Source organism: Aulonocara stuartgranti (genome assembly GCF_965226115.1).
Source record: "Aulonocara stuartgranti genome assembly, chromosome: 18".
NCBI classification, from domain to species: domain Eukaryota; kingdom Metazoa; phylum Chordata; class Actinopteri; order Cichliformes; family Cichlidae; genus Aulonocara; species Aulonocara stuartgranti.
The window spans coordinates 24,834,292-24,860,653 of record NC_138954.1 but is presented as its reverse complement, the minus strand read 5'-3'; the positions used below and the strand labels follow the sequence as shown (position 1 = coordinate 24,860,653).

Below are 26,362 nucleotides of genomic sequence, written 5' to 3'. Positions count from 1 at the left end.
AATCATCGAAGCACTTTTGCAAAGAGGCTGTATCTTGACAAACTGACCAGACACATGAAGATTAAACCACTACATTCTCGGCTAAAAAAATATTAAAACGGTATTTGGTGACACACAAACAGGGTTTTTCAAAGCTCAGTTCTGTTAGCTTCCACATGCAGGTTGTTGTGTGCTAGAAACAATTAGTGATGGGTCGTTCGCGAACGAAATGGCTCTTAGAGCCGACTCTTTGACGTGAACGACGCGAGCCGGCTCCTTATCGCGAGCCGTCACGTGGGTTTTTTTTTTTTCTTTCTCTCAGCCTCTCTCTCGCACTTTTTTTCCGCTTCACTCTGCACGCGAGCCTTGTGCTTTACGCTGGGCAGAGGGGGGGGGCGGTAGTTACACTCAGTAGCACAGGAACAGAGCCAGAGAGAGAGAAAGAGAGGCAGGGACAACAACATTAGAAAGGTATAGTAATCATCCACAACTATTTTCGGTTGCAGATGATAAAGGATTGAGAAAGTTTATTCATGCAGGTCCATATGACAGAGAACATGCATGTTCTTTTAGTTTTCATATTATAATTTATATTTAATTGTGTTGTGGTTTGCAGTGTTTTGTGTTCTTTTCACTTTAAATTTGTGAAAGGAAAAAGCTGAAAATTTAAATAGTTAAAACTTGAAATGTGAATAGTTGATTTTTGTATTATATGATTTATTTATTACATTTTATGTGGAGTGAATAAATCAAAGTATATTTACGGTGGCCCCTAGAGACAAAGCACATACAAACTTCAAATCACGTACGAACTCTGAAGCACGTACAAACTCCAAAACACGTAAAAACACGTACAAACTCCAAAACACGTAAAAACTCCAAAACACGTAAAAACACGTACAAACTCCGAAGCACGTAAAAACTCAGAAGCATATAAAAGCTCAGAAGCACATAAAAACTCAAAACACGTACAAAAGACAACAGAAGTGCTCCAGGATGCTGGGCACAGTGTTGAGCCTTTGTTATCTTGTGGCTACACAAGCCAGCAAGTACCAACGACCGGATTTGGTGTGTGGTAATAACAGGTAAATGAACTTTTTTTTAAATTATTTGAATATATATATGAGTGCCTGTGTATAAATACACAAACAATACACACATGCTTTCAATTGTGTGATTTAAGTGATCTAGTAGCTCTGCTTTGGAAGTTCAGTTCATGCTAGAAATGTGTTTTGGAGTTTATACGTGTTTTGTCTCTAGGGGCCACCGCATATATTTATATATAAACATATATAAATAAAACCACTTGTTTTTACGTTAGTAATTCCTTTTGTGCATAATTTTATATTATTGTTAATAATAAATAAATTAAAGCAACAAAACAACCTGAAGAGCCGGTTCGGAGCCGAAAGAGCCGGCTCTTTTTAGTGAGCCGAACCGAAAGAGCCGGATCTCTAAAAAGAGCCGGAAATCCCATCACTAGAAACAATGGCCACCAGGCCAAAGCAATGGTTTTGACTCGATCAGCGTTAACCCCGCCCCCTGAGTTTGATGGGTGAGGCTGACAGATAAAATTATTTCATGATGAGAGCCAGGCGCCAGGACTGCCAAAATGAAATAAATAAATATATCATTAAATAATTAATTAAATGTGTCAATAATTAATTAAATGTGTCAATAATTAATTAAAATGTGAAATACATAAATATTTAATTAAATGTGTCAATAATTAATTAATTAAATGTGTCAATAATTAATTAAAATGTGAAACACATAAATAATTAATTAAAATGTGAAACACATAAATAATTAATTAAATGTGGCAATAATTAATTAATTACATGTGCCATAACTATTTATTTAATTAATTAATTCCAATTTTAATTAATTATTGACACATTTAATTAATTATTTAATGGTGTATTTAATTAATTCATTATGGCAGTCCTGGCGTTCCATAGATATGGTTGAAGCTATGATAGGATGGCATCCTTGCCTCAGTCTGCGGTGGAAAAAAGCGTTTCTTTGTTAAATAGGGCACATCTGTTTACAATCACGCACTCTGAATCTTCTTGTCCTCCTCCTTCGCTTTTTCACACATACACGCACACACGCAGTCTATTTTGCCATAGCAACAAGGGTTAGCAAATGAGGCAAATATCTGTAGGGGGGAATTGGTCGCAAATCGCATCCCGATCGGCTTCTGGTCTTTTGATCACTCGCTCACACGCTCCTACATATTTATGCGAACGAGCGTGATCGTCCAGAGCTTTCTGAGTGATTAGCAGCGCGCCCCGTGCTGCTCGAACACACCTCATCCCGATTGGTTATTGGTTTGGTGACTCACCGTGTACGACTTGTATGCAGAAGAGTGGTAATTCATCTATAATAGGTCCGAATACTTTCGTAATAAAGCAAAAGATGCACGTTATTTTTAACAGTACTGTGATTTTAGGGTTTCCACAGACGCACTTTGTGCCCAACAATCCGTAATCAGTGCGCCATTTTTTGCGCTTTTCTCGTGTTAGCTATAATAATAATAATAATCATAATAATAATTATAATAAAAGATCTCTCACTTAATAAATGGAGATCCCAGGCTCTTCTTTAGTTGGCACTGCCATTAAGGTGCATAATAAAAACGAGAGATTAAGCATGATGGCGCGTGCTCCATTTATAATTAGTGCGCGTAACGCTGCGTCTCCGTGCGTCTCCCCGTGATTAGCCAATCTGCATCCATCTGCTCGTACTGCATCAGCTGCCACGTTAGGCCCAGTGTGGACGTCACAGATTTTTTTCCCCTCTTTCCTCACCTTTTTTTCCTGTTCCACCAGAGCATCTCTCTCTCTCTCTCTCTCTCTCTCTCTCTCTCCTTCTGCTCTCCCTCTCTTTCTACACCGCCCACTCCTTCCCCAATCATTGATCCGACCACTCACTGCCGCCTCGCCGGCTTCTTTTGCCTCATTACATCGCCCGCTGCGCTTTCTGCATTTTTTTAGGGAGGAGAAACGGCACATTTTGGGACCAAGAAAAAAGAAAAAGAAAAAACACATCACCATGGCGAGCACCGAGGATAAAGCGGCCAACAAGGAGAACGTGTCCAGCTGGAAGGACTCCATCTACAACCCGAGAACCGGGGAGCTGTTGGGTCGTACTGCCAGCAGCTGGGGTAAGGATCCCCGTTACACAGCAGTCAATTAGTGGCCGCGCTTTGACATTCACGGAGCTTATACCTAATCTTATATTCATTTTCAAAGCATTTATAGCCACGTGTCTCTTCGGTATAAAGCCTCCTATAAATGTCTTTGTGTGGATGGATTTAAATGAGTGCCACATAGATGGCTGAGAAGCCATCACGGGCCTGTGTGAAGGTGTTAAAGGAGAAGCCTGTACCAAGAGGCTCGCCAAGATAAATGATGCTATCAGAGGTGTGCAGCAGTCTGTCTCTGCTGCATAGGGGAAAACAGCCAAGCAGGCGATAATCAGTCACAGCAGCCTTGTACATTTTTAAAAAAAAATATATATATATAATTTAATGAATGATCAGCATCTGCATTAACAGAGTTATCCGGGACCTGCACTGACACAGCAGAGCCCAGCTGAGAAAGATGCTCATCATAGCTGAGGAATGTGCCACAGGCACAATCAATATCTGATCAGGCCATACATTTTATGTAATAATCCCCCAGTTATTTCCAGAGTAAGGTAGTAACAGGGGTACCCTCCCTCCAGCAGCCGGCTCCTATAGGCTAGCGCAGATTGTCAGGCTGCCTGCGCCCCTGTGCTGCTGTGCAGTGGGATGCTCCATTGCAGTTGCATGGCCGCCCACATTAGCATGCCTGTCAAGGTCAAATGGGATTCCCTCTCTCCTCTTTCTCTCTCTTTTATGCACCAGGCAGGTGCATTGTGGGATACTGTTGGAGTGGAATGAGGGAGGGGGGGGGGGTGTACAGCGGGAAGCTGAGGGGTCCACCCCCCACCCCCCGTTTTTGGCAACTTAGAGGGCATCCGTGCTGTGCAGGCTGGATGATGGTGAACCATTTTGAGTCAGATGTTCCCATAAATGCAGCTTTTTCTCTCCCTGCAGTTATATAAATGAGACAGCAGATGCCCCGAGAAACTGCAGCAATCTTTGAATCACGTTTGGGCTGAAAAGAAGTGAAATGGGGCCTCACGTTTGTTAGCAGCCGGTGAAATTTCCTCCCATATTCAAAATGGTTTCCCTCGAAGGGACAGTTCATTCAAATGACCTGAAGACGAGGGGAAATGTAAAGCAATCAAGCGTAAGGCTATGGCTAAAATGTGCAGTTAATCGCAGTGAATCCCTTTTTATCTCATCACCGTCTTCTTTCTCTTTCTCTCATGTGTTTCCTCCAGCACTCATCCTCTTGTTCTACTTGGTCTTCTACTGCTTCTTGGCCGGCATGTTCGCTCTGACCATGTGGGTGATGCTGCTCACTCTGGATGACTATGTGCCGAGGTACAGAGACCGCGTTCCAGAGCCAGGTTAGTATCTCTCAAGATTAAAATACACAGGCGTAACTGGACTTTTCCTTTTCTGTTCCTGGCAGCATCAATCATCCAGGCATTCATTATTAATGCCTGCACCAATAAGGTGCTGTCACAATAAAGCGCTGCATAACAGCTGCTTTTTACATCGATCTATTTTGAAGACTCTTCCTGTGTGATATCACCAGTGGATGCTGTTGGCTGAGTGTTTTCTTTCCGAGCGTATAAAGAGGGGAAAGAGGTTCTACAGCCCACAGATGATCAAAGATAACCAAAAGTCGCAATGTTTTTCCCCCCTTTCTCGTTCACAGTGAACTCCCTGCCCTGTTCCCCCCCACAACCAATCAGCATCTTCATCTACTTTGAACTAGGTGTTGTTGATTTTGGAGGACTGCTTGGCAGGAACCCATGGTTCCACACTGAATACCAACCCAAACAGACACAACCTTGTAGCATAAATTCACCATGATTATTTCTATATCTGCGTATTAGGACATCATTCACCTCCACCTTTAATGACGAGTTTTGATAACTCTGCATAGGCGTGGTTTGATGACCATTAGAATAGTTTCCAGGTTTTTCCAAGGGTAGACAGGAAGAGACCACCCTCACTAACTTCTGAGCTTTAAAGGTTAATCCTGGTAGGCTTGGGGTAAAGAGTTAACAGCAGATGTAATGGATCTAAGGTTACTTGGGTTCAGTTGATCTGCCTGCCCACAGTGCAGTCACCACACCTGTAAGCAGGAGTGCAGCATGAAGATGGCCATGCAGAAGTGAATTTCAGATTTCCAAATGAATCCTTTTAATAGATTATCAGAATCAGCAATGTTCTACTACAGTACTCATGGTGACAGCCCAACTATGCTACTTGCTATTTCTTCGCTGACAAACAGAAGGCTAACATTTATTACCAGATGGACATCAATGCCATGATGAAGGGCTTCAGGGCGAATCCTGAAAATGTACTTTTTAAACTCTCAGCTGTACGCAGAACCAATTTTTTTTTTATGCTCTGCCAACATACCGTCAGCATAAATGACACTTAATAACAGGGTGATTGTTATTCATAACCGCTGATGCAGACCTGCTGCTGGACAGTGTGGTTGTATAAAATGTGGCGTACTTGTTACGAGATCATCGATGGCTTTGGCAGGACATAACAGTGTTTGAAAGATAAAAATTGAGGTGCAGGCGCTGTGTTTTTGGTGTCATCTCTGACAGTAATCAATGCTGATTGCTGTTGATAGTTTCGATTTTTGTGTTGATGTTCAATGTGTAAATCTGGCTTCCTCTGAGTTGATGGCTGTGTCTGGTTTGTGTTTCCAGTCATTTTTATTAGATGATTGATTGTATTGTGGTGATTCATCTTGGATTGGAGGAGTTAACAGAGCTTTCAGAGACCAACATTATTCTTTATTTAAAAGTTCACAATCATATTAGATTATAAAACATTCATAAATGATCTCAATTTTGCAGCAAATATTATTGTCGTTTTGGCTTCAGTGCTCCGTAGTATGGTGGTTTACACATTGGCCTAACGAGTGAAAGCTTCCCAGCTTGATCCCGGGAGGGACACAAATCCCTTTGGGGTTGTGTCAGGAAGGGCATCAAGCGTAAAAAAATCTGCCAAATCAAATAAGCGGAGCTACCTGCTGTGGCGACCCCGTGTGAATAAGGGAGCAGCTGAAAGTGGCTTTTTATTTGGCTCAAGTGCTGAGAGGGCCTGTCCAACTCACAGTGCCATCCCCACAGCACCACCTACCTGAAACGCATTCAGGGCGTGTGTGAGTATGTGTTCACCGCTTTCCTTCGTTTACCTTATGTCTCGTTACAGGGTTGGTGATTCGTCCAAATTCACTGGACATTACTTTCAACAAATCTGACTCAAAAAACTACAAAACCTATGTCAACCATCTGGAATCCTTCCTGCAAAGTAAGTGCACTTTGCTCTAATGCACAGATAAATTAAACAGATTGAAAGCGAGCTGTAATAAAATGAATACCACTCTCCCTCTCTCCGATCTTTTTCCACTAACTCTTGCCAAATATCTGAATACGCTGTACCTCAATCCATCTCTGTCTCTGCATCAGGATACAACGATTCGATGCAGGAGAACAACGAGGAGTGCATTCCGGGAGAGTATTACATGCAGGATGGCGGTGAGATGACAAAGAAAGTTTGTCCCTTCAGGAGGACCTCCCTGAGTTTGTGCTCTGGCCTTTCCGACACCGACTTTGGATATCAAGAAGGAAAACCCTGTGTGCTGCTGAAGATGAACAGGGTAACACTCGCTATTTCTCACAGATCCAGGGAAACACGCGTCCTTTTCCTGTTTTCCGCACAGCCTCTATTCTCCACTTATTTGTTCCCAAAAATAAATGATTTCTAATTCTGGACCCACGCAAGCAGCAGCCATGCACAGTTTCAACCTCTCTTCCTGTTTCTCTCCTTTCGTAGATTATTGGCCTGAAGCCAATTGGGGATCCCTACATCAACTGCACGGTCAAAGTAAAGCATTTTCTCTACATTACACTTGTCCTGCTGGCTTGTATGTGTATTTTTTGTCTTTTTTATTTCTTTCATACAAAAACATAACAGTTTCACTGTTTTCTTTCTGTTGATCTCGCTTTCATTTCTTCCTTCTTTTTGTTTGTGTTGTGTCTGATATCTTCCTGCATGCTGTCACTGATGGCTTTAGGGTAAGATAAACATGTAAATTTTACAGGATAAGGCCAGTAGGGGTGTTAACACATTTTCATTATGTAACATGCCGTTATGCAGGTGACTCTAAACCAGTCTTAGTGCCATTCTAAAGTCTATTTTAATCTATTCGGTGTACGTTTTCTGCCAGAAATGTCACTTTTTTGGATTGAGCGGAACGCATCGTGTTTTCCACTTCATTTAAACCTCCTCGCTGACAGCAGAGAGTCCTCACTTTTCTGTCTTGTTCCGTCCCGTTTCATGTGGTCTCGGAATATGTCTCATTAATTCGACATTAAATGAATTCCTTCATTGTAAAATCTTTACTCTGAGACGTGTCCTGCCTTGCAGAAAGACCACCCGGTCCAAATGCACTACTTCCCAAGTGAGGGCCGCATTGATAAGATGTATTTCCCCTACTACGGCAAGAAAGCCCATGTAAGTATTTAACTACAGCCGGACAGTATCCACTAACCTGCCCAATAAGTGATGTGTTACTAATAAATGATCGCCTCGGTCCTGATGCAGGAGAACTACATGCAGCCCCTGGTGGCTGTGAAGCTGCTGCTCACCAAGGAGGACTACAACAAGGAGCTGGCCGTGGAGTGCAGGGTAGAGGGCACCAACCTGCGCAACAACGACGAGCGGGATAAATTCCTGGGCCGCGTAACGTTCAGGGTTAAGGTGGTGGAGTAAAAGGCAAATATACAGCCTGTGAAAGGAAATCTAATTGAAGCTGCCCACTAAGGATTTATCTTTATTTTATTTTATTTTTTTAAGAAAAAGAAGGAATCGTCAAAACGTCACAAAGGCGGCATTTTGGGATGTGGCACAACACAGTCAGCGAGACAGTGGTACCACATGCTGCTTTCATGACATTTCTGACTTTTCTTTTCTTAACGATTCCTCGCTGACCTCCTCAAAGACCCTCATAACAAAGCACAGGCTCCGCTCGTGAGTCCGTCCATCCACACGCCCTCCCTCCCCTTTCCCCCTCTTCCCCCCCTTCCCCATTCACCTATTGCACTGTTCATCCTCCGCTCAGTTACGTTTGTTGTTGTTGTTTTTTTTTCTTTATTTGTATTGACGTGATTCGATAACTTATAGCCATTGCAACCAAGCCATTTGGAGCTGTTGTGTAATTGTTGATGAAACAATTTTGTTTAAATTTGTTTTTAGAGCTTCCCGCTGCCAGGGAAGAGAGTGTTGCTTTCATCTCTTAAACTGTATGGATTCAGTATTATCATCAGTGTGGAGAGGATTTTTATCTTGCTGTATAGTATAACTGAGAAAGTAGAACATCTCCAGAGTATTATTCGTCGCACATCACAAAGACTTCATGGAAACATACCGTGATAATCAAGTATAGCCACTGTATCCCTGTATATGAAATGCCAATTACAAAGTCCCTTTCTACTATAAATACATTGTGATGCTATAACATATTTAGGGGAATTATAGATAGATCTTTGTCTTGTGGTCCGCGTAGCCACAACCCAGTCTTGTGCTGTGTGTCCGTCTGTCTGCATGTCCGTCTGTCTGTCTGCCCGTCTTCCTGTTTACTCACCTCTCCACTGCAATAGCAAACACGTGGGTGAGCCCTCCGGGACTTGAGACCACCTCGCGGGGCAGGGGGCGGGGGGTGCCGTCGTGTCGACTGTGGTTCAAGGCGACACGGGCGCGCACTCACTCGCGAGAAGGTACGGTGTAAAAATTAGCTTTTAAGGCGGAGAGGCGCTGGAAGAAGCGTTGTTGCAAAACTCAAAAGTTCACTGTAACTATGTACTGTATATCTATACGTGATCTGTATATCTATCTGGGTCTCAAAGATTGTTAGTTTTTCTCTCTTCTTCAGCCTGTTGATCTGATTGTCTGCCGATCTATTACTCTTCAATGTATATATATATAAACTATCTTACCATATTTACTTAATTCACACTGTATTTTTGTCACAAAAACACAATGTCTGTGCACTGTAAAGAAATAATTTAAACAAAGATTTACAGGAAAATATCTTATTCAAAGCTATGTTTACACAGTCTTAAAAGGAACCCGCATTTGAACAAACAACTTGTAACATCTCTTCAGGGTGCCTTAAGACCTGATGAAATAAATTGTGGGATAAGTGATTTTGAAGAAAAAATGGAGTCCTGTGTTGTGTTTTGTTTTCCTTCATTCAAATTCTACCTTAAATTCTGTCAGCATCCAAGTCAAACTTCACTGATTCTGATTCTTTACAACAACTTGCTTTTTTGCACCAATATCTAATATAGTAAACTCTGTGCAGACATGGAGGATGACCTGCTGAAGTTCTGATTACGGAGCGTCAGAATGGAGAAGAAAGGCATGGTTGTTGGTGGCAGATGTGCTCGTTTGAGCTGATTACTCTGAATCATCTCTTTACAGAGAATAGTCTGAAAAAGAGAAAATATAAGAGAACAGCAGTTCTCTGGAAGAAAATGCCTTTTTGATGCCAGAGGACAGAAGAGAATTGTCAGATTCCTAAAGGTAATAAGAAGGTAACAGCTATTTAAATAACTCATTACAACCAGTGTATGCAGAAGACCATCTCTGAATGTGCAACATGTCAAACCTTGAAGCAGAAGACCTGAGAACAGGAGACGGAAGCTAATATTTGCACAGAGTCACCAAAACTGGAGAAAGAGAAGATTTGGATAAACGCTGTCCAATCTGCTGAGTCACATTCAGATGGTAGGGCCAGAATTTAAATGAGATGAAATCATGGATCCATCCTTCCTTGTATCAACAGTTCAGCCACCTGCCGCATTTTCTTGCTGCACTTAATGCCACACTTTGATCGTCAAAATTACCAGCTGAGTATCGTTTAAACACCGCAGCCTACCCGAGCATTGTTGCTGACCACAGTTTGTGTTTGTGACTGCACCCAGCAGGATAGTGCACCATGTCACAAAGCACAAATGATGTCAAACTGGGCTCTTGAACATGACAGTGAGTTCGCTGTACTCAAACCGCCATAGTCACCAGATCTCAGTCCAACAGAGCACCTTTGGGATGCAGTGAAATGGGAGATTTTTGAAAACAGAAGCAGCTTTTCTTCCTCTTGTGAAATAACAATGATCTGACCTCTTTTGTCCAGGGACAGTTACATAAATGAAGCCATGTGTAAAGATGGAGGGGGATTCTGTGTTTGGAGGAACTGATAACAACTCAGACACCTGATGCCCAGAGCCAAACCCAGACACCATTGTTGTAATGGGTCACAACCCCCCCCCCCCCCCAAAAGGCCTCGAAACACTTATTTAATCTTTAACAAGGACATGTTTTCATACATGTATCAATTCATTTTTAGGGCACATCTTGATTTCGCCCATCATGTGACTGAACAAAGGAATGTTTAATTGTATTTTTGGATGCATCATAAAATTACATAATTGTACTTGTTTAAATTCCCAATTCTGCTTCATACCTCTGGGACTGGAAAGAGAGCTAATGAGGGACCGCAGTTGTTTATTGAAGCCTGGGATTGTTTATCTTCAGCCTCTAAGTACTCTCACCGCAGTTGCAGCACATATTTGCTGGCACACGAGGGAGCCAGAAGCAAGAATAGTTTAGGCGTGCGCGTGGCACTAACACAGTGCTGCTTGTTGGATGACGAACTGCAAGGGAGCAGGTCTTGGTGTGGCATTTGAACTTAGCAGGTACATGCTTAAATAAAATCTAAACAATCATTAGTCTGTAAAGATTTGTTCATCTTTATAACCTCAACAGTCTTTTCCTCATTTCTCAAAAACCTAGTCTAGCCTGGTATTTGTGCAAAAGGCCAGACCTGCAACTGAGTCTGAAATGGCTGTAGAGGTCAGAATACATCAGTAGAGGCATTCGGATCACACCTGTCCACTCTAATTTCACAGCGCCTTCATCTGCCCGGCTCCTGCAGCGCCCCTGGGCTGCAGCAGCTCAGTTCTTTCGTTGTCAACAGCAGTTTGAACCCAAGTCCTGCTACATGAGATAATCTGTCGGGGTTTAGCTGCAGCAAGAATCCACCTTAAGTTCTGCTAAGCTCTTACCGTCCTTGAGTTGGGCTGAACAACTGGTACTGGAGACAAAAGAAAGTACACTTCTTCAGCTGTATGGACGAAGGAGGTGGGCAAACGTAAAATAAACCGCTCTGACATGAAGAACTCACACATAAATGAGTGTTTCATGTGTTAGTGTCTTCCATAATCATTTCATATTTTCCCCTTCTAGCCATCACAGCCACCCGATACATTTAAAGGTTGACTTTTAATTTCATTCATATTTCACTAAAAAAGGAGAGACCAAACGTGATGAAGCTGTGAAATGTTTTACAGTTCTGAGATGCTACAGAACTTGAAGGGATTTGAAGCTGATTTGAGCAAAGAAGGCGCAAGGATAACACTGGTTATCGCCTTATCAGCTATGAGCTAAATCTGCCAGTTTGGAGCACAGCCTGAATGTAGTCAGCATCCTAAAGGGATTAATGCGACTGATATTTTTAGGTTTTACTCCAGAGTTCTCCGCAGCACTTTCCCTGTGGTTATATTTAGCCCAGAGAACATGCGCGGCATGACTCGATTTGGGCCGCTCTCTGACGCTGGTGGTGGAAATGTTCAGGCTTCAAGGTGACAACAAATGACAAACACATGAATATTCATGAGTGAAGAAAGACACTTTTTAAAAGACATTTTAATTTATTCAAATGAGTCACGATTCAAGGAAACGTCTGCTGTGCTGTACTTCATCTAGTGTAGCAATTCCTCTCATTTTATATTTACATGCATCGTGTACTTATTAAAATTACCTGTATAAACTGACCTCTGCACAAGATCTGGAAATTTAAAAACTCTCTAGAGTCTCTAGACTCAGCCCAACAACCTCAAACTAAGAAAGGAGCCCCGAGTTAGCGTTTCAGGGCCAGTATAAAGCAACCTGTGCATTCCTGGTTCAGGAATTTATTGCTCAATCTGTCTAAATTTTAATCTTTTATGTGCAGCAATGAGCTGCTTTTTCAGCACTCATCTCTCCCCCAAAATCCCAGAGCGAGAGTCTCCATTTCTCACTACAAGCAGAGGCTCACAGCACCAACAGCAGAGGGACTCACTGAAGAGGTTTTTGGTATTCTTCACTCTCTTTCATTTAATTCTATATTATAAATTACTTACATACAATATTTTCCTTTCTCTCTGTGCATAGATATATATATATATATATATATTTCTTTATATACAATACATACAATTGTAACAGTTGATCTTATAAAACTAAAACATTCAGTGTAAATGCAATCCTAATTGTCAGATTTAGGATCACAACAGGTGACTAAAAAAACACAATTATGTCCTCCACATGGTGTTAGATAAAAAGCACTTTCGTCGTAGAAACAGCGTGATCTGATGACAGCAAGGAAAGTGCTCTGAAATTCTACAGTTTGCTACCAATGAACCTCCTCCAATTCTGTTGAATGTCTACATGTGTGGTTGTTCCTGTTTGCTTGTAACACAACACTGCTTCAGCTGGTAAAACCACACTCACTGAACCTCTTAGACAGGAACTTTATAAGGTAGTTCTGGCACAAACATATTGCGTTAACTTGCTCCTCTTACTCCTCTAATGTGTGTCATTAATGAAAACTTTAGTAACACTTTCTCCTAGCAGTCATTTATGGTCAAAGTCGTTGCAAAGCTACAACATTAGAAAAGAAAAAGAAGCTGTGAACCTGAGCGACAGTGCTCGAAACACATTGTCAAATCCTTCATACTTTACTGCTTCCCTATGCCATGGACATCCTTACAAGAGAGGGACGGTGCGCCTTTCTCGACAGACACACTCGTGTTCGCCTCTCGTAAAACCTTTTTTCTTTTTTACACGAGTTTAGAAAACAAAATACTGAATGTTAACACGGTTGTTTCGTATCAAATGTGGCTGCTCACAGCAATGTACACGTGCCAGACTTCTTGTCATCATCGAGACCTCCTCCACCTTCTTTCCTGTTGGGATCATTGAGTTCATCAAATAGTCCAGTCTCGATCATCTCCTGCTGCCATGGGATGGGTACAGCGCCTGTGCTAAACTCCTTGAAGAATTTCTCGTCATTGGCGTCGAACTCGATGCCCTTGATCTCAGAGAACTCGGCGATGTCACCAGTGTCCTTGGCATAGACAACGTTGGGCTTGGGGACCCATGGAGGGTCAATCAGCCCTGCCTCCAGGCGGGGAAAGTTGATGGTCTTGAACCACTCGTGTTTCCTGGGATCCTCCATGTTGTTCCTAATGAAAAGACAAAAAATACACTTCTCCATCAGAGTTTGTGAATTGCAATGTCCGATCCATGTGGCAACTCAAGGGCAGCGTTTAGACATCCATTATACTAGCATTAAGTTCACAAATGGCAATAAACTTCTTGGATAAAAGAGCCACTTACCTCATGCCCAGACGCTCATCCATTTTCTTCTTGAGGAACAGCTGGATGATGTCCTTGGTTAGTGCATCAAAGCACTTGTGCTCCCACTTTGGCTCCTCATTTTGGATGCGCCTCTGCACCTCTTCCTTCTCAACCTTCTCCTTTTTGCTCTCAGGGCCTTTAAAAGGTGTGTAGCCAGCCACCATCTCATAGATACTGCAGCCCAGGGCCCACCAGTCCACTGATGTCCTGTATGGGGTTTTGGTCAGGAGCTCAGGGGCCATGTAGGCTCCAGTACCAGCCTGGATAAAGGACGAATATGAGATTCAAATACAAAAAACACTTCATTAGATATTCTGACCTAATGGAAGGTGCTTCATATTTATTACGAAACTTGAAACTTGTAAGACCATTTAAGGAGGAAGCACTTAACACCAAGCAAAAAGTAGGTATAGTATTATACAGCATGTGGCCATACCCCTCAACAGAAGAAGAGAGCTAAAAATCTTTATAAAGTCTTCACATCTTGTCTCTAACTTTCACCTGTCACTCTATTCCCTACTTTCTTCCTGCCCTTCTGCTCCCATGTCATCCTTGCTTTCCCTATATGACCCCACATGTAGCCTCGGACCAGGAGCTTAATCCTATTGCTAAGCCTACTACCTGTCAAGAGTTGTGTATGTCTATGCACTGACAGAGCTGTCTGGCCTCTTATATAAGGGACAGCCATTTTTGGATACTATAGCTACCAGCAGAAATAATACCAGACAGCACATAGCCATGAATTACTAATGGACATATACAGTAAACTGATATAAAACTTAAAAAGCTACTGCAAGCAAACAGTAGGAACTACAGGATTCACTGTCCTGCTATAGTGACACCAAAAATGCATTTACTATGTACTGAAAGTATTCTGTGTGGAGCTAGGATGTCCTCCACGTATATCCAGGTGCTCCACCTGCAGTCCAAAGATAGAAAGACTAGGTGAATGGAAACTAAAGTATTGCCTGTTACATGTCGGCCCTGTGACTGACTGGCACGCTATATACTGTTTAAACATTACTTATGTATTTTATATTACAAGACACCAAGCATGCAAAACTAGTAAAATGCATTCATTTTCCAATTTGTTCCCTGTGCAACTTTAAAAAAACAAAACATGTATGACCACTCATGTCATAAATTGAAATCAAAGTTCATCTGGTTTTAGTGTGTTTTTAGTGTTTTTAAAGAACCATTCCAGACGTGTTTGCAAACTAGCACATCTAAACATATTCAGCGTACATTTTACCTGGATCTGTCAATCTAATCTGGGACAGACTTGTGTAATTCCACTAAGAGGATTAGGGGTCCAAAGCCAGCCTTGCCTGTAAAGGTTAGCCTAGTCACTTTGGCTGGCTGAGGAGCATCAGAGTACATGATAATGAGCTTACTGGACTTTCATATAGCCAAGAGCTTACTCTTTGCTGCAGCAAGTAAGTCCTAAAGAAACCCTGGTCCTTAGATGTGTACAGTGGGGTATAATTTAGTGTTAGCATTACCTACCGTTTGTCAAAAACATGTTTTTGTCAGGAAATCACAATTATTATTATCATTTTAATTAATTATGCAACTACTGGTGTGGCATCGTGAACTCAGTGAGAACATTGTATCTCTATTTCCTTTTCTTGGGAGTAAAGCAAGAGACTGATATGCTATGTATGTGCTGTTGAAAGACAGTGCAGCACAGCTAAGGTGTCAGAAATAACTAAATCCCTGTGACCAGATTCTTCAGGGAGACCTTCTTACACTTAGCAAGCAGTACTTTTAAAAGCACTGCACCTGCAAGATCTCTAACATAACCACAGCACAAAATGGTGGCTATAAATAGCCCAGCTATAATCTGACCGCTAAAGGATCAAATGACTTATATAATCGATTCAGAGACTCTCATCGCACAGATCCTTAAGGAATCCAGTAATCCCTGTCCGGATTTAAAGTAAACGCCAAACCAGGACTGACATCTGCCCAGTATCTTACCTCCACCTGTCTTCGGATAATTTAAAAAGACGTAGTGGAAATCAAAGCTTGTGTATGTATATGTGTGGTTTATGATGAGTTGACAAAAATATGTCTATAAGAGCGTGAGTCAGCACAGGATATTTTGCGAGCAGCAAAATATGCCTTATGCTAACAGCCCATTTATGGTAGATATTTTTTACCGTACTTTGACTGCCCACTCATTCACAAGGAGTCACCACAGTGGGTAGTTCCACATGTTTGAGTTTTTACACCGGATGCTGCTCCTGATGCAATCCTCCTGGAATTAAACCAGGGGTCTTTTGCTTGTTAGGGAAATGTGTAAACCACTACACTGTGGAGCTACTATGAAATCCTATAATCAGTCCTGGCATCATATAGCTGTGGCTCTAAAGCTAACAGATTTCTAAGAGCTTAAGAGTGAAACTCAGTGTACTTGTTGTTCTGCATCTTGTTAAAAGTGGAAAAGAAAAACCTGCCATCTAAATTTATAACATCACTGTCGTGTGGGACATCTACTCACCATCTGGGTGACAGTCTTCTCTGGAATGACTTCTATGGCCAGACCCAAATCTGAAAGTCGGCACTGGCCTTGGCTATCAAGCAACACGTTCTCTGGTTTCATGTCACGATATATTATATTCATGTCGTGCAGGTGTAGAATGCCAGTGGTGATCTGCGCTGTGTAGTGGATGATGCGTTTCATCTCAATGCCCTTGTCCACACCCTTGCCATCGTAGCCTATGTTGTAAATGTGGTACTTGAGGTCTCCTCCATTCATCAGGGTCATGACAAGGCACAGGTGGGTCTTGTTGGCATAAGCATACGCCAAGTTGACCAGGAACAGGCTGTTAACCTTCTCTAAGATTTTCTTCTCCAACAGGGCCATCTTCTCACCTCCCTTCTTCTTCAGACGCTTTTTACACAACTTCTTGCAGGCATACATCTGGCCCGTGTTCTTGACCTGAACAGCACATACCTGGAGGAAAACACGTTACTTGTTAGGAATGTTAGCTTCCAGATGTTAATCAAATCATTTTAATTTATTTTACTACAAAAAAAAAGCCTGGTCTCTTGGTAGCTTACTGACTGATCGGATAGCTCCCACTCTCTACTTTAGTATTAACAAAATGTACACAAGAAAATAGATGTGACTTATCCTTTAAAACTTAAATGTTCCTATTTCAGAATTTCACACTAAATATGATCATAAATAATTTTTAATCCAGAGAGTGGTGCAGGACTTAATGTTTAAGATGATAATCTAGCTTGACCCTTGCCAGTGATGCCTTGACAAATCTGACACCTCTCTTGCAGTCAAGGCCCACTATCTGAAAACTCACTTCACTTATCATTATTTATAATTCAAAGGTGATTTCTACTTTACTAGCTAAATGAAAAGACTGAACTCATTGCTTAACTCTCAACCACTGTGTATGCTGATTTAGCACAAAGCAATAACAGTCACAGCAAATCTTCACCAGGTTATCGCCAAAATCTCCACATTTACATTAAACAGATATAGTATAATTTTTTGGTGACTAAATTGCTCTTTGGACTTCTATTGTATTAATTTTCTGAGCAAGTTGCATTGTTAAATGTTTGTTTATTTAAGCCTGTTTGTCAGAGCTTGAGTTGACAGTAAAAAAGTTCCTCAGGGTTCAATTGTGGGTCCTCTATCAGTGCATTAGACACTGTCAGCCTAAGCCATGATGAAAGCATTTTTACACACATATATTTTTGGTGCCTCTCAATACATTTTATTTTTGCCGTTTACATAATTTCATACTGCTCTCCACTAATCCACTAATATAATTACTGCTCAGTTAATATGCTTACACAGCAGTTTTTTTTCTTTAAAAATATAATATTTTAAATTAAAGTGCACTTTCAGTTACTGGGTTGAAAGCTTTCATATGTTCTTTAATCCTCAGGTGTTTTGAAAAGACACAATCCCTAAACCAATTAAACAAAGTAATACCTTGTGAAACGCAAGACAAAATTTAAGCTGTAATGCCTGTGTGGTATATGACTTCATGGTCAGTCTCAGACATGTTAAAACTTAAAGATGTGATTTACTTATATGTGTAATTATGTGTAGAGCACACCTCTACAGCTTAGTTTAGCTTTATCCATACTCTATGGTCATAATGGGATGACTCTTGCAACTCAAATAAATTAATTGAGATGTATTTGCATGCTTACCTCTCCAAAGCCTCCTTTTCCTAGAGTTCTGAACTCATAGAAGTATTTGTCATTGACGGGCTGTTTCTCGTACTCCTTCCACTGGAGGAATTTGTCAAAGAACGGGCTGGCCTGATAGTCTGTGAAGGGTTTTTCTTTCAGAAATTCTCTTACACCGTCCTGGACCTTGCCTTTCATCACCTCCTCGAAATTGGCATTGGTGACAGATTTGCATTTGTCAGCAGCCTCTCCAGTAAGAAATGTCAGAAAGCTCTTGGAGTCAGCCTTACAATACTTGGTCATGATGTTTTGGAGTGCCTTGTCTTTTGTTGCTCCTTCAGCCAGATCCCAGTCATACAACTCATCCAAGAACTCTGCGGCAAGCTTAAACTCATTGTTACTTGCAAGGAACTCGCGGAAAAACTTTTTGCCAATAGGCTGCCTTTCACAAAGCAATGTAAAGTCCTTTTCAATGGTAGCTCGTACTGACGTGCACGCCTCAGGTTTGGGGAGAGACAAGCTGCGACGCCGCTTTTTCATCTCCTTGTCATCGCCACCCTGAGCTTTTAGGTAGGCCGTGTTGGCCACCAGGTTATCCAGTCCCCCCATGTCACACATCTTGACAGCTGTATGTTGTCTGTCCCCTCTGAGAAACTGGGTTCTTCAGTGGGTGCCGATGGATACCCTGACACTTTCAGAATGTGTGTCTGTGTGATGGCGCAATTTGCTCAAAAGCCACCGTGCAAATGAGCTTCCTTACCCAGTCTACCTGCAAACCTAAGACACACTGACACACCCAGTAATTACTCATTTAGAATTAAATACCAGGGAGGGATTTTGGCTTAAGGATCTTTGTGTGGTCTATTCAAGGATGCTGAGCACGGAAAGGGAATCGTAAGCGGGCTCTGTGGTAAGAGGCTTTGTAGCCCTATATATTTATTCATGGTGTTCAGTAGTCTTTGAGTAGTTCAGTGAGTTCTGTTGACTATGCATTTAATGTTGAGGTAGTAAAAGATCAGAAATAAGCATAAAGTACTCTGGGAAGAGTGTGTCACGATCAAGCAATGTAGTTCATCAGCATCCTACTTTTTTCTCTTTCCCCTCATCCAGACTCAACAGAGCAGATACATTAGAGAGCTTGCTGCTAATCTGTCTGCTTCTTTTTTTGCCCTCACACTTTCATTCTCACGATTCACCTCATTCATCACTGATCAGCACGTCACAATGACACCTACTGAGGACATTCAAGAGAACGCTTACCACAAGACTCTATTTTCTTAGACAACAGCCAAATGTTTACTTAGTTCATGTTTAGGGTGTTATCATTTATCCACAATACGATTGTATAGCTCACTGATCTGAGGAGCTGTTGAACAGACATGTGGAGCAGACCATCATAAATTAATCTGTTGCATGTGAAGGCTAGAGTTTTGAATCTTGGAAATTATAGCATGTACATTATTTGCTGTATATAATGTAAAATGCAAATTACTTTTTGTATGAGTAAAAGTCAACAGAGAGAAAAACATACATCAGCAGTGGTCCCATCTTTGGAAGTGTACACGTGTCAAAGAAACATACAGGATTGGATTAGTGTGGCTCCAGTAGCTCGGTAGTGATCACTTTATAAAAGCCTGACAAATACGACCTTAATCGTGTGAGCGACTTGGCTACTGCCTAACAGAGAGACAACAAAGGAAAGGCCAAATATGTATATTAGCCAACCACTGATATTTTTCTAATTGCGATAAATTTGCTATATTAGGGTACATTCCAGTGCACACACATAGATATGTATATACAACACAGATGAATATATAATTTATACCATAAAATAATATGCATATGTTATAAATGGTATAATAAATGTATTAATTCAACATTTTAATTTAATTGTTGCAACTTTTTCTTGAAATTAAAGAAAAGTTTTGTATTTTCCTTTTGTTACTGTTGGCAGGAGTCCTACCAGCCAGCTATGATAATGCAGGCTAATTCAGTACAATAAACCTTGGATAATATTAGCTAATCCTTTCTCAAATGGCCTCAAGCTCTCAGTGCCCCACAGAAGATCAAGAGCTTTGCTTAGTGTTTGAAATCTCCAATCTTTAAACTTTTGTTTTTCAAAAAGACCACAAAGAGCAAGCAGTGTGGCAGGGCAGGAAATCTCACAGCGAAAACAGTAGTTTCCTTAGCGAAATTTCAATTTGCTGTATTTGCCATCTAAATTTGTATGCAGTTACAATGAGGAAAGACCTTAATTAAACTTAGATCTTGTTCACTGGTAATTCACTAAACTCTAACTAAAAATAATCATATTGGGATCCACCTGCTGAAGACAACTTCAGCAAGTCAAAAGTCAATCATCTTGTAAATGGATCAGTGTCACTGAAGTACTTTAAGCCTCCTGAGGGGATGAAAAGAGACCAAAGGTTTCATCTTTTACTAGGTCAGAGAAGTCAGAGTAAGGTAAGCTGAAAGATCTACGGCCACTCTGTAGGTTCCCACTTACTTTACAAACGATCTCTCCTGATCCAGCCAACTGTCACGGAGCTCATGACCTCATTTAGACAAACATATGTATGGCACCAGCCATAACCAAGTATGCAAGTGAGATTAAAAATAAAGCAGAAGAACATACATTCTTCTATTTTGTATGTTTTGTATTGTATTGAACATACAATTTTTACTATTTTCATTACTCTACTTTTGAAATTCTCTGGTTTACATAATTAATCTCTGAGCAGCCTGCTCCTTGAACCTTAGGATGATTAGCCTGGCCTCAGGTAGTAAAGGTTAAGATAGGCAGAGCATTCTCATCCTGTCTCCCACATGGTCCATTATGTGGTTTTTAACGTGGTCTGACTCAATCCTCTTACCGCCTTTTCAAACCACTCCACAAAAAGAGGAAGTGGATAGATAATATTCCCAGAACAGCAGGTTGGAATACCGTAAAACAAAGATGCTATACAGGGGGAGGGAATTTATTTTCATAATCAGAATACTTTATTAATCCCTAAAGAAATTATGTGGTTACATGTGGTTTTCTGGGACAGCTTACACATGAAGTATATAGAAAACCCTAAAATATTAAGACTTCATGGTCTATTGTCCTCTCTGTTCCTTCTTAGAAAGCTTCAAGACCAAAAACCAAAAGCTGAGGTGTAGATGCTTTAGATGGAGACTCTATAGGCAGCCTGATGTAGAGGTAATGGCACATGAAAGCCCCTATAAAGAGTGACCACTTCTTATAGAAGAGGGAACGGACTTTGGATGATGGTGGTGAAGTTTGCTTAAGCCTTTTGATTTCACAGAAATTTGAAAACATCAACTGTGATCCAGTCAAAATATATAGATATATATGTGTGTGACTGAAACAAATAACTACCCTATCAAAAATGCAGCATAAACTGCATCATCAGTTGTGAACAAAGACACAGATAGACAGGTGCAAAAATCACAGAGGAGGTGTCTTTCCTATTAAACGTCTGCGCCCACCATCCATATTTAGTGCATTGAATTGGAGTGTCTCTGACACAAGTCTGTGCAGTCACAAAAACAGACAGCCATGCAAACATCTGCAAAGACCCTGGCAGTCACCAGCTAACAAAGAATTTTGCCTACTCAGGCACACTCACTTCATGTGAACCAAAGGTTTGAATTTGCTGGTGAAGAGAGGAAATGAGTTCACCACCAGATTACCATCTGGCAGCGCGTCAGCTCACACGGGTGACTTTGTGATTCTGATTGTTTATCATGATTTTATCAGGAAGACTAAAGAAAGCAAAACAATCAGAGGAGCGCTCATCTGCAAACCGAGGAATTTTAAAACAAAACTGTCTGAATGACATCATGAACTCAAGACTCAATGGGAAGATTACTAAATAAGAGTTCTAACTTTTATGACCTGAAACCTTGATTGTAGCAAAATGAGTTATAGATTCCCTTCTGTAATCACGCATCCATCAGACAGTAGAGTCACTTGGAAAAACCCCATAAGATGATGAACGTGACTTCTAGAAGCTGTAAGTCAGAGTCAAAAGGACTCAGAGACTTGGAAAATCACCAGCAGAGACAAGAGAACAGACACAGTAGTGTCCCTTTAAGAAGACACATTGCAGGTCAGAAGCACAGGTGGTTGATACTTCCTTCTGGCTAATCCCTGCCCACAGTTTCCTGCCCAAAAACAATTCAAGTTTTAGTTACAAATACAGGCATCCATCTGCACAGATGTATTTGGGAAAGTTGCTAAATTATTGCCCTCTTGCTTTTGGTTCATTTGCAACTTGACCCAAAAGCTGCAGAAACAGTCCTGTTTTGTCATGTGACTAATCTAGTCAACCTTACATGACAAGGTAGAGAAGAACAATGCCCAAAATGAACCCAGAATGGACCATTAGCTTTAGCAGCCTGTGTCCCTTTAATTAAAAAAGAAAGAAAAAAAAGGACTAGCATGATTGGACAGATACTTGAGTACCTGACAAGGATTTCATAGCTCCTCCCTTTTACAGTGTTGTAGGCCCCAACCAATAGGAGAGCAACAAGTAAACATCTCCTGGCTAGCTGGATAACACCACGTGACCTCACAGGGGCTGAAGCAACTCTTCCTTGTTAAGAATGTAACACTGACAGGATAAACATTAATATATAATGTGATGTTCACAGTAAAACTGAAGTACAACAGAATCCAGTTGATGTCAGCTGATAAAATCAGGCTCATTTATTTCCTAGATTACTGCTAACCTATGATAATTGCTAACTTAACTGCATTGTCAAAGAAATGTTTGAATCACCTGCAAAATGGTACAAAATAAGGTGTTAGTTTTTCTCAGTGACAGCATCTACCCCAGTTAAAGTTAAAACTCATATTGCTTTATTACCAGATATGAATAATTGTGTAATTACCTCATCATTACTTAACACGTCTCTCTGAGCAAAGCTGATCCTTATCCTAACAAAGCAGCAAGTTTATTCTGAGACTCAAAATTAAATGACAGTCAGACAATTGAACTGCATGTTTTAGATTAAATTTATTTCTATTTTCAACCTACAATGTTTTACATTAGCTACACACTTCCACAATGTATTTTACAGCAATTTTGGACTATGCTCAATTGCTAAGTGAGAAAAGTTATGGAACAACAAACTGCAGATGATAAAACAAGCACAAATTAGTTTACATTTTATCAATGAAAGAAAACATCTTTAGATAAACTACACACAACTAATTTTATGGACGCTGAATATGCAGAGACAGCATATTACTTTAACAGTAAACCTAAACCACATGACTAGGGGACATCTGATAAAAGGATTAACTCAGTATCTTGTCTGGATCTGTACTGTAGTCTCCTACTCCACTGCTCAGTACTCTGCTCTGAGTAAGGGTTTCAACCTGATACCTTGTGCCCTCCAAGAACTGGTCAGTCACAGAGTTGCTTGAATCAGAGCCAGACTGTGGTTCAGAACCAGGATCAGGGTCAACATCACAGCGAGAGCTGGAATCCAAGCCACTGCCAGTGCCAGTGCCAGGTTTAAGACTGCAGATGTCAAGGTCAGACTCCTCAGAACAGAATGCCTGATTTGTCTCCAAGCTTTCGCCAGGAGATTCTTCTTCTTTCGTGTCTGAGTCAGGAGTCTGCCCCTTGGTCTTGAGCCTCCTGCGGCTGATCAACTTCTGCAACTGTAACTTGTTGGTGAAGAAAATAGTACGCCACCCCACTTCTACTGCCAGAGATGCCACCTCAGCCGAAACGGTGTTGCAATGCCGATGCACCGCCTGTTCCCAAAACTCCTCTGATCCACACAGCTGAAGACCAGGCATAACAAAATATGTTGTGTGTTGAGCATAAGAGACAGTAAAAACAATAGAGGCAGGGGTGCACATAAGTGGTCCGCAGGTGCGCATTCCCTGTCAAAATAAAAGACGTGCACCAGATAAGAAGTTGCAACGCGCGTTTAATGTTCAGACATTTGTTTAGTACTCTTAAAGATGTCGAAAAAGCAAACTCCTTTAAGCAATTACTTTGGTGTTCCTCCACCTCCAAAGAAATGTCAGAAGGAGTCCGAACCGGAAAAGAAGCGTGTATTCTCGGAAAAGTGGTTGCAGGAGGTGAGCTGGCTTCAAACAAATGATGAACGCACAGAGATGTGGTGCAGAATGTGGCGTGAAAATCCCACTCTAGCGGACAAAAACAGTGCCTTTTACATGTACACGAACGCGCGTTGCAACTTCTTATCTAGTGCGTGTCTTTTATTTTGACAGCGAATGTGCACCTGCGGACCACTTATGTGCACCCCTGAATATAGGAATAAAATGCAACATCAGTTTAAGACCTGATGATTTATTACGGCAGAAGACAAAATGTGCAAGGGTAAACAGATGTCACATTTAATATCCAATGATGCAGTTTATTTTTGGCAGCAAGTTTATTTGCATGTTTATTAAACTCACCTTTCTGAACCTGCGTGATGTTCGTCCCAGCTGACCCACATCCTCAAGCTCCAGATAATTTATTATCCGCAGAAGTAAGGAATCAGACAAGTGCTCCAGATAATCATAATGGCCTCGGCACAAAGCTGTGGTGTACTCTAAGATTCGAAGGCCGAAAACCATGCGGACCTCACCTAGAAAGAAGCCTCTATTTGTCATCCATATACAAGCATTAAGGTTGTTTTCACATACAGTAAATACAGTGTATGATATATATTTGCTTATGTTGGTAAACAGGCTATAGACAACAGGATTTACAAAAGGGTTACATATAAAACAGAGAAATTACCTGTTTTTATAACTACTCTGCGTTCCACATTATAATCAATCCAGTTCTTTTGGGACACTCACACAAATATCTTTTTAGAACTGTTCTGTTATTTGTTATGAGCAATTTCTTCTGCCCTCTTGAAAAAAACAAGACTTTTTTCTTTTTTTTTCTTTTGGCAGACAATCGCTTTTGTGGCACAACACCATCATCCTGGTGTTGCTGACTGACTGAGCCATTGTTAACAAATTTGCTTGGCCTGTGCTGTTCCTGCAATGATAATTCAAACACGCAAAAAATCTCTAGTAACCCTAACTACAAAAACTCCCTGTAGGAAAAGCACCATTACCATCTGTTGTGTTTAAGTTCTAACCTGTCAGTATGGCAACAACTTTTTTTTACACCTGTGTGTGTGTCTTTTTTTTCCCACTGTTAAAAGTCTTTAATGAACATGACCAAGTTCAGTCATAAGATGCATATTTTCCATTGTGTTTACCTTTCTTTACTTAAGGAAAAAGCTAATAGGTTAGCTATATTTATGTGATGTACTTTATGATTTATGTGATCAGGCCTTACTGTGCAGCCAAGTGTCATCCAAGAAGTCCTCATGGGATTGCTTCAGCTCCCCTGGCTTGGAGTACCTGTCTACAATTCTTGGAGATATCTTCCACCATCTCCATATCACCTGGGAATAGCAGGTCAAAGTATGACTTATGATCATGATATTTACAACCACCATTTTTCCATTTTTATAGACATACAACTCTACGGTATTTACATATAATAAGTAAAACAATTTGAGTAAAACAATTCAGAAACACATACTGAACAGTTAGGTGAGGGGCCCATGGGCCAGTTCTGCTGTAAAGAGGGATAATCCTTTTTCTATTGTACTGTATACTATTATGTCCCGAGTAGAAAAGCAAAGCAATGCAGTAAAAACAACACCTATTCAGACATCTGTACATTTTAATGCAGGAGTGTCATGTTTTACATTGTGAGCCACATACAGTGCACTTTGATTTTGATCTTGATCGGCCGGACCAGTGAAACTCCCCTTTCAGTCATTGTAAATAAATTTAACTTCATATTTAATCCCTGGGATACCTTAATACAAGAAGAATACGTGCAATTTCAACAGTACATCTCGGTTAACACAAGATTTTTTCAGAAATTAATTAAATAACAAAAAAAAAACAAAAAAACGGGAACATTGCTGTTGGACTAGAAGGGCTTTATCAGGAGAAATAGAAAAAGTTGTAAACGTATGCAAATTAAGTTAAAAGTCCAACATGTATGTGTCCCTTCACTTATTCCAAAGCTGTCCAGTGGGCCTAATTTGAGTTTTCGTCTTGGCCGATTCTGGTCTCCGGTCCTTATGTTTGACATCCCTGTTTTACCTTGTAGGTTGTAACTTGCTGTTAATAAGTAGCAAACAGGTGAGGATGCTAAACCGATAGAGTTGCTAATGTTAATTTCAGTTTATTGGCTACAGCTAAGTTAGCTAACCGTCGTTATAACCTTAACTGAACGTTTATTCTTGCCACGAAGTCGCTACATGGGCGCAAACGGCTTCTTAGAAAATAGAAAATTAAGCAAAATTTTAATGAGCATTAGCCCTTATCAAAGCTGACATTACTTACATCTGACTTAGTGACAGAAAAATGATAAAAGCTCTGAATGGGTGCAGGTCCCCGTCCAGAGACTTCAAACAAGGGGTCTGTTAGAAGGGACGCCATGTCAGTTTATATGTTGGCATGGCAACGGAACTTTGCCAAACGGTCTAAGCAACCGAGAGCAAAAAAGC

At 40.9% G+C, this 26,362-nt stretch overlaps 3 protein-coding genes across 3 annotated transcripts; 1 reads left to right on the top strand and 2 right to left on the bottom strand.

The window, feature by feature from the left end:
- The first annotated feature begins 310 nt into the window (after positions 1–310).
- Positions 311–9,332, top strand: atp1b3a (ATPase Na+/K+ transporting subunit beta 3a). The gene is made up of 8 exons (XM_082512309.1): positions 311–450; positions 2,979–3,148; positions 4,357–4,485; positions 6,323–6,421; positions 6,580–6,770; positions 6,947–6,997; positions 7,541–7,627; positions 7,718–9,332. Exons 2-8 carry the CDS (start codon positions 3,037–3,039, stop codon positions 7,883–7,885), a joined length of 837 nt encoding a protein of 278 aa, XP_082368435.1. The 5' UTR covers positions 311–450; positions 2,979–3,036; the 3' UTR covers positions 7,886–9,332.
- A 2,537-nt stretch (positions 9,333–11,869) lies between these two features.
- grk7a (G protein-coupled receptor kinase 7a) lies at positions 11,870–18,574 on the bottom strand. The gene is made up of 4 exons (XM_082514390.1): positions 17,819–18,574; positions 16,137–16,592; positions 13,613–13,893; positions 11,870–13,458 (listed from the first exon to the last, which is right to left on the bottom strand). Exons 1-4 carry the CDS (start codon positions 18,413–18,415, stop codon positions 13,119–13,121), a joined length of 1,674 nt encoding a protein of 557 aa, XP_082370516.1. The 5' UTR covers positions 18,416–18,574; the 3' UTR covers positions 11,870–13,118.
- Positions 18,575–22,844: 4,270 nt separating this feature from the next.
- On the bottom strand, positions 22,845–26,307 carry fbxo36b (F-box protein 36b). The gene is made up of 4 exons (XM_082512437.1): positions 26,199–26,307; positions 25,132–25,240; positions 24,249–24,421; positions 22,845–23,603 (listed from the first exon to the last, which is right to left on the bottom strand). The coding sequence occupies exons 1-4, from the start codon at positions 26,292–26,294 to the stop codon at positions 23,109–23,111; spliced, it is 873 nt and encodes a 290-aa protein (XP_082368563.1). The 5' UTR covers positions 26,295–26,307; the 3' UTR covers positions 22,845–23,108.
- Positions 26,308–26,362: the final 55 nt, after the last annotated feature.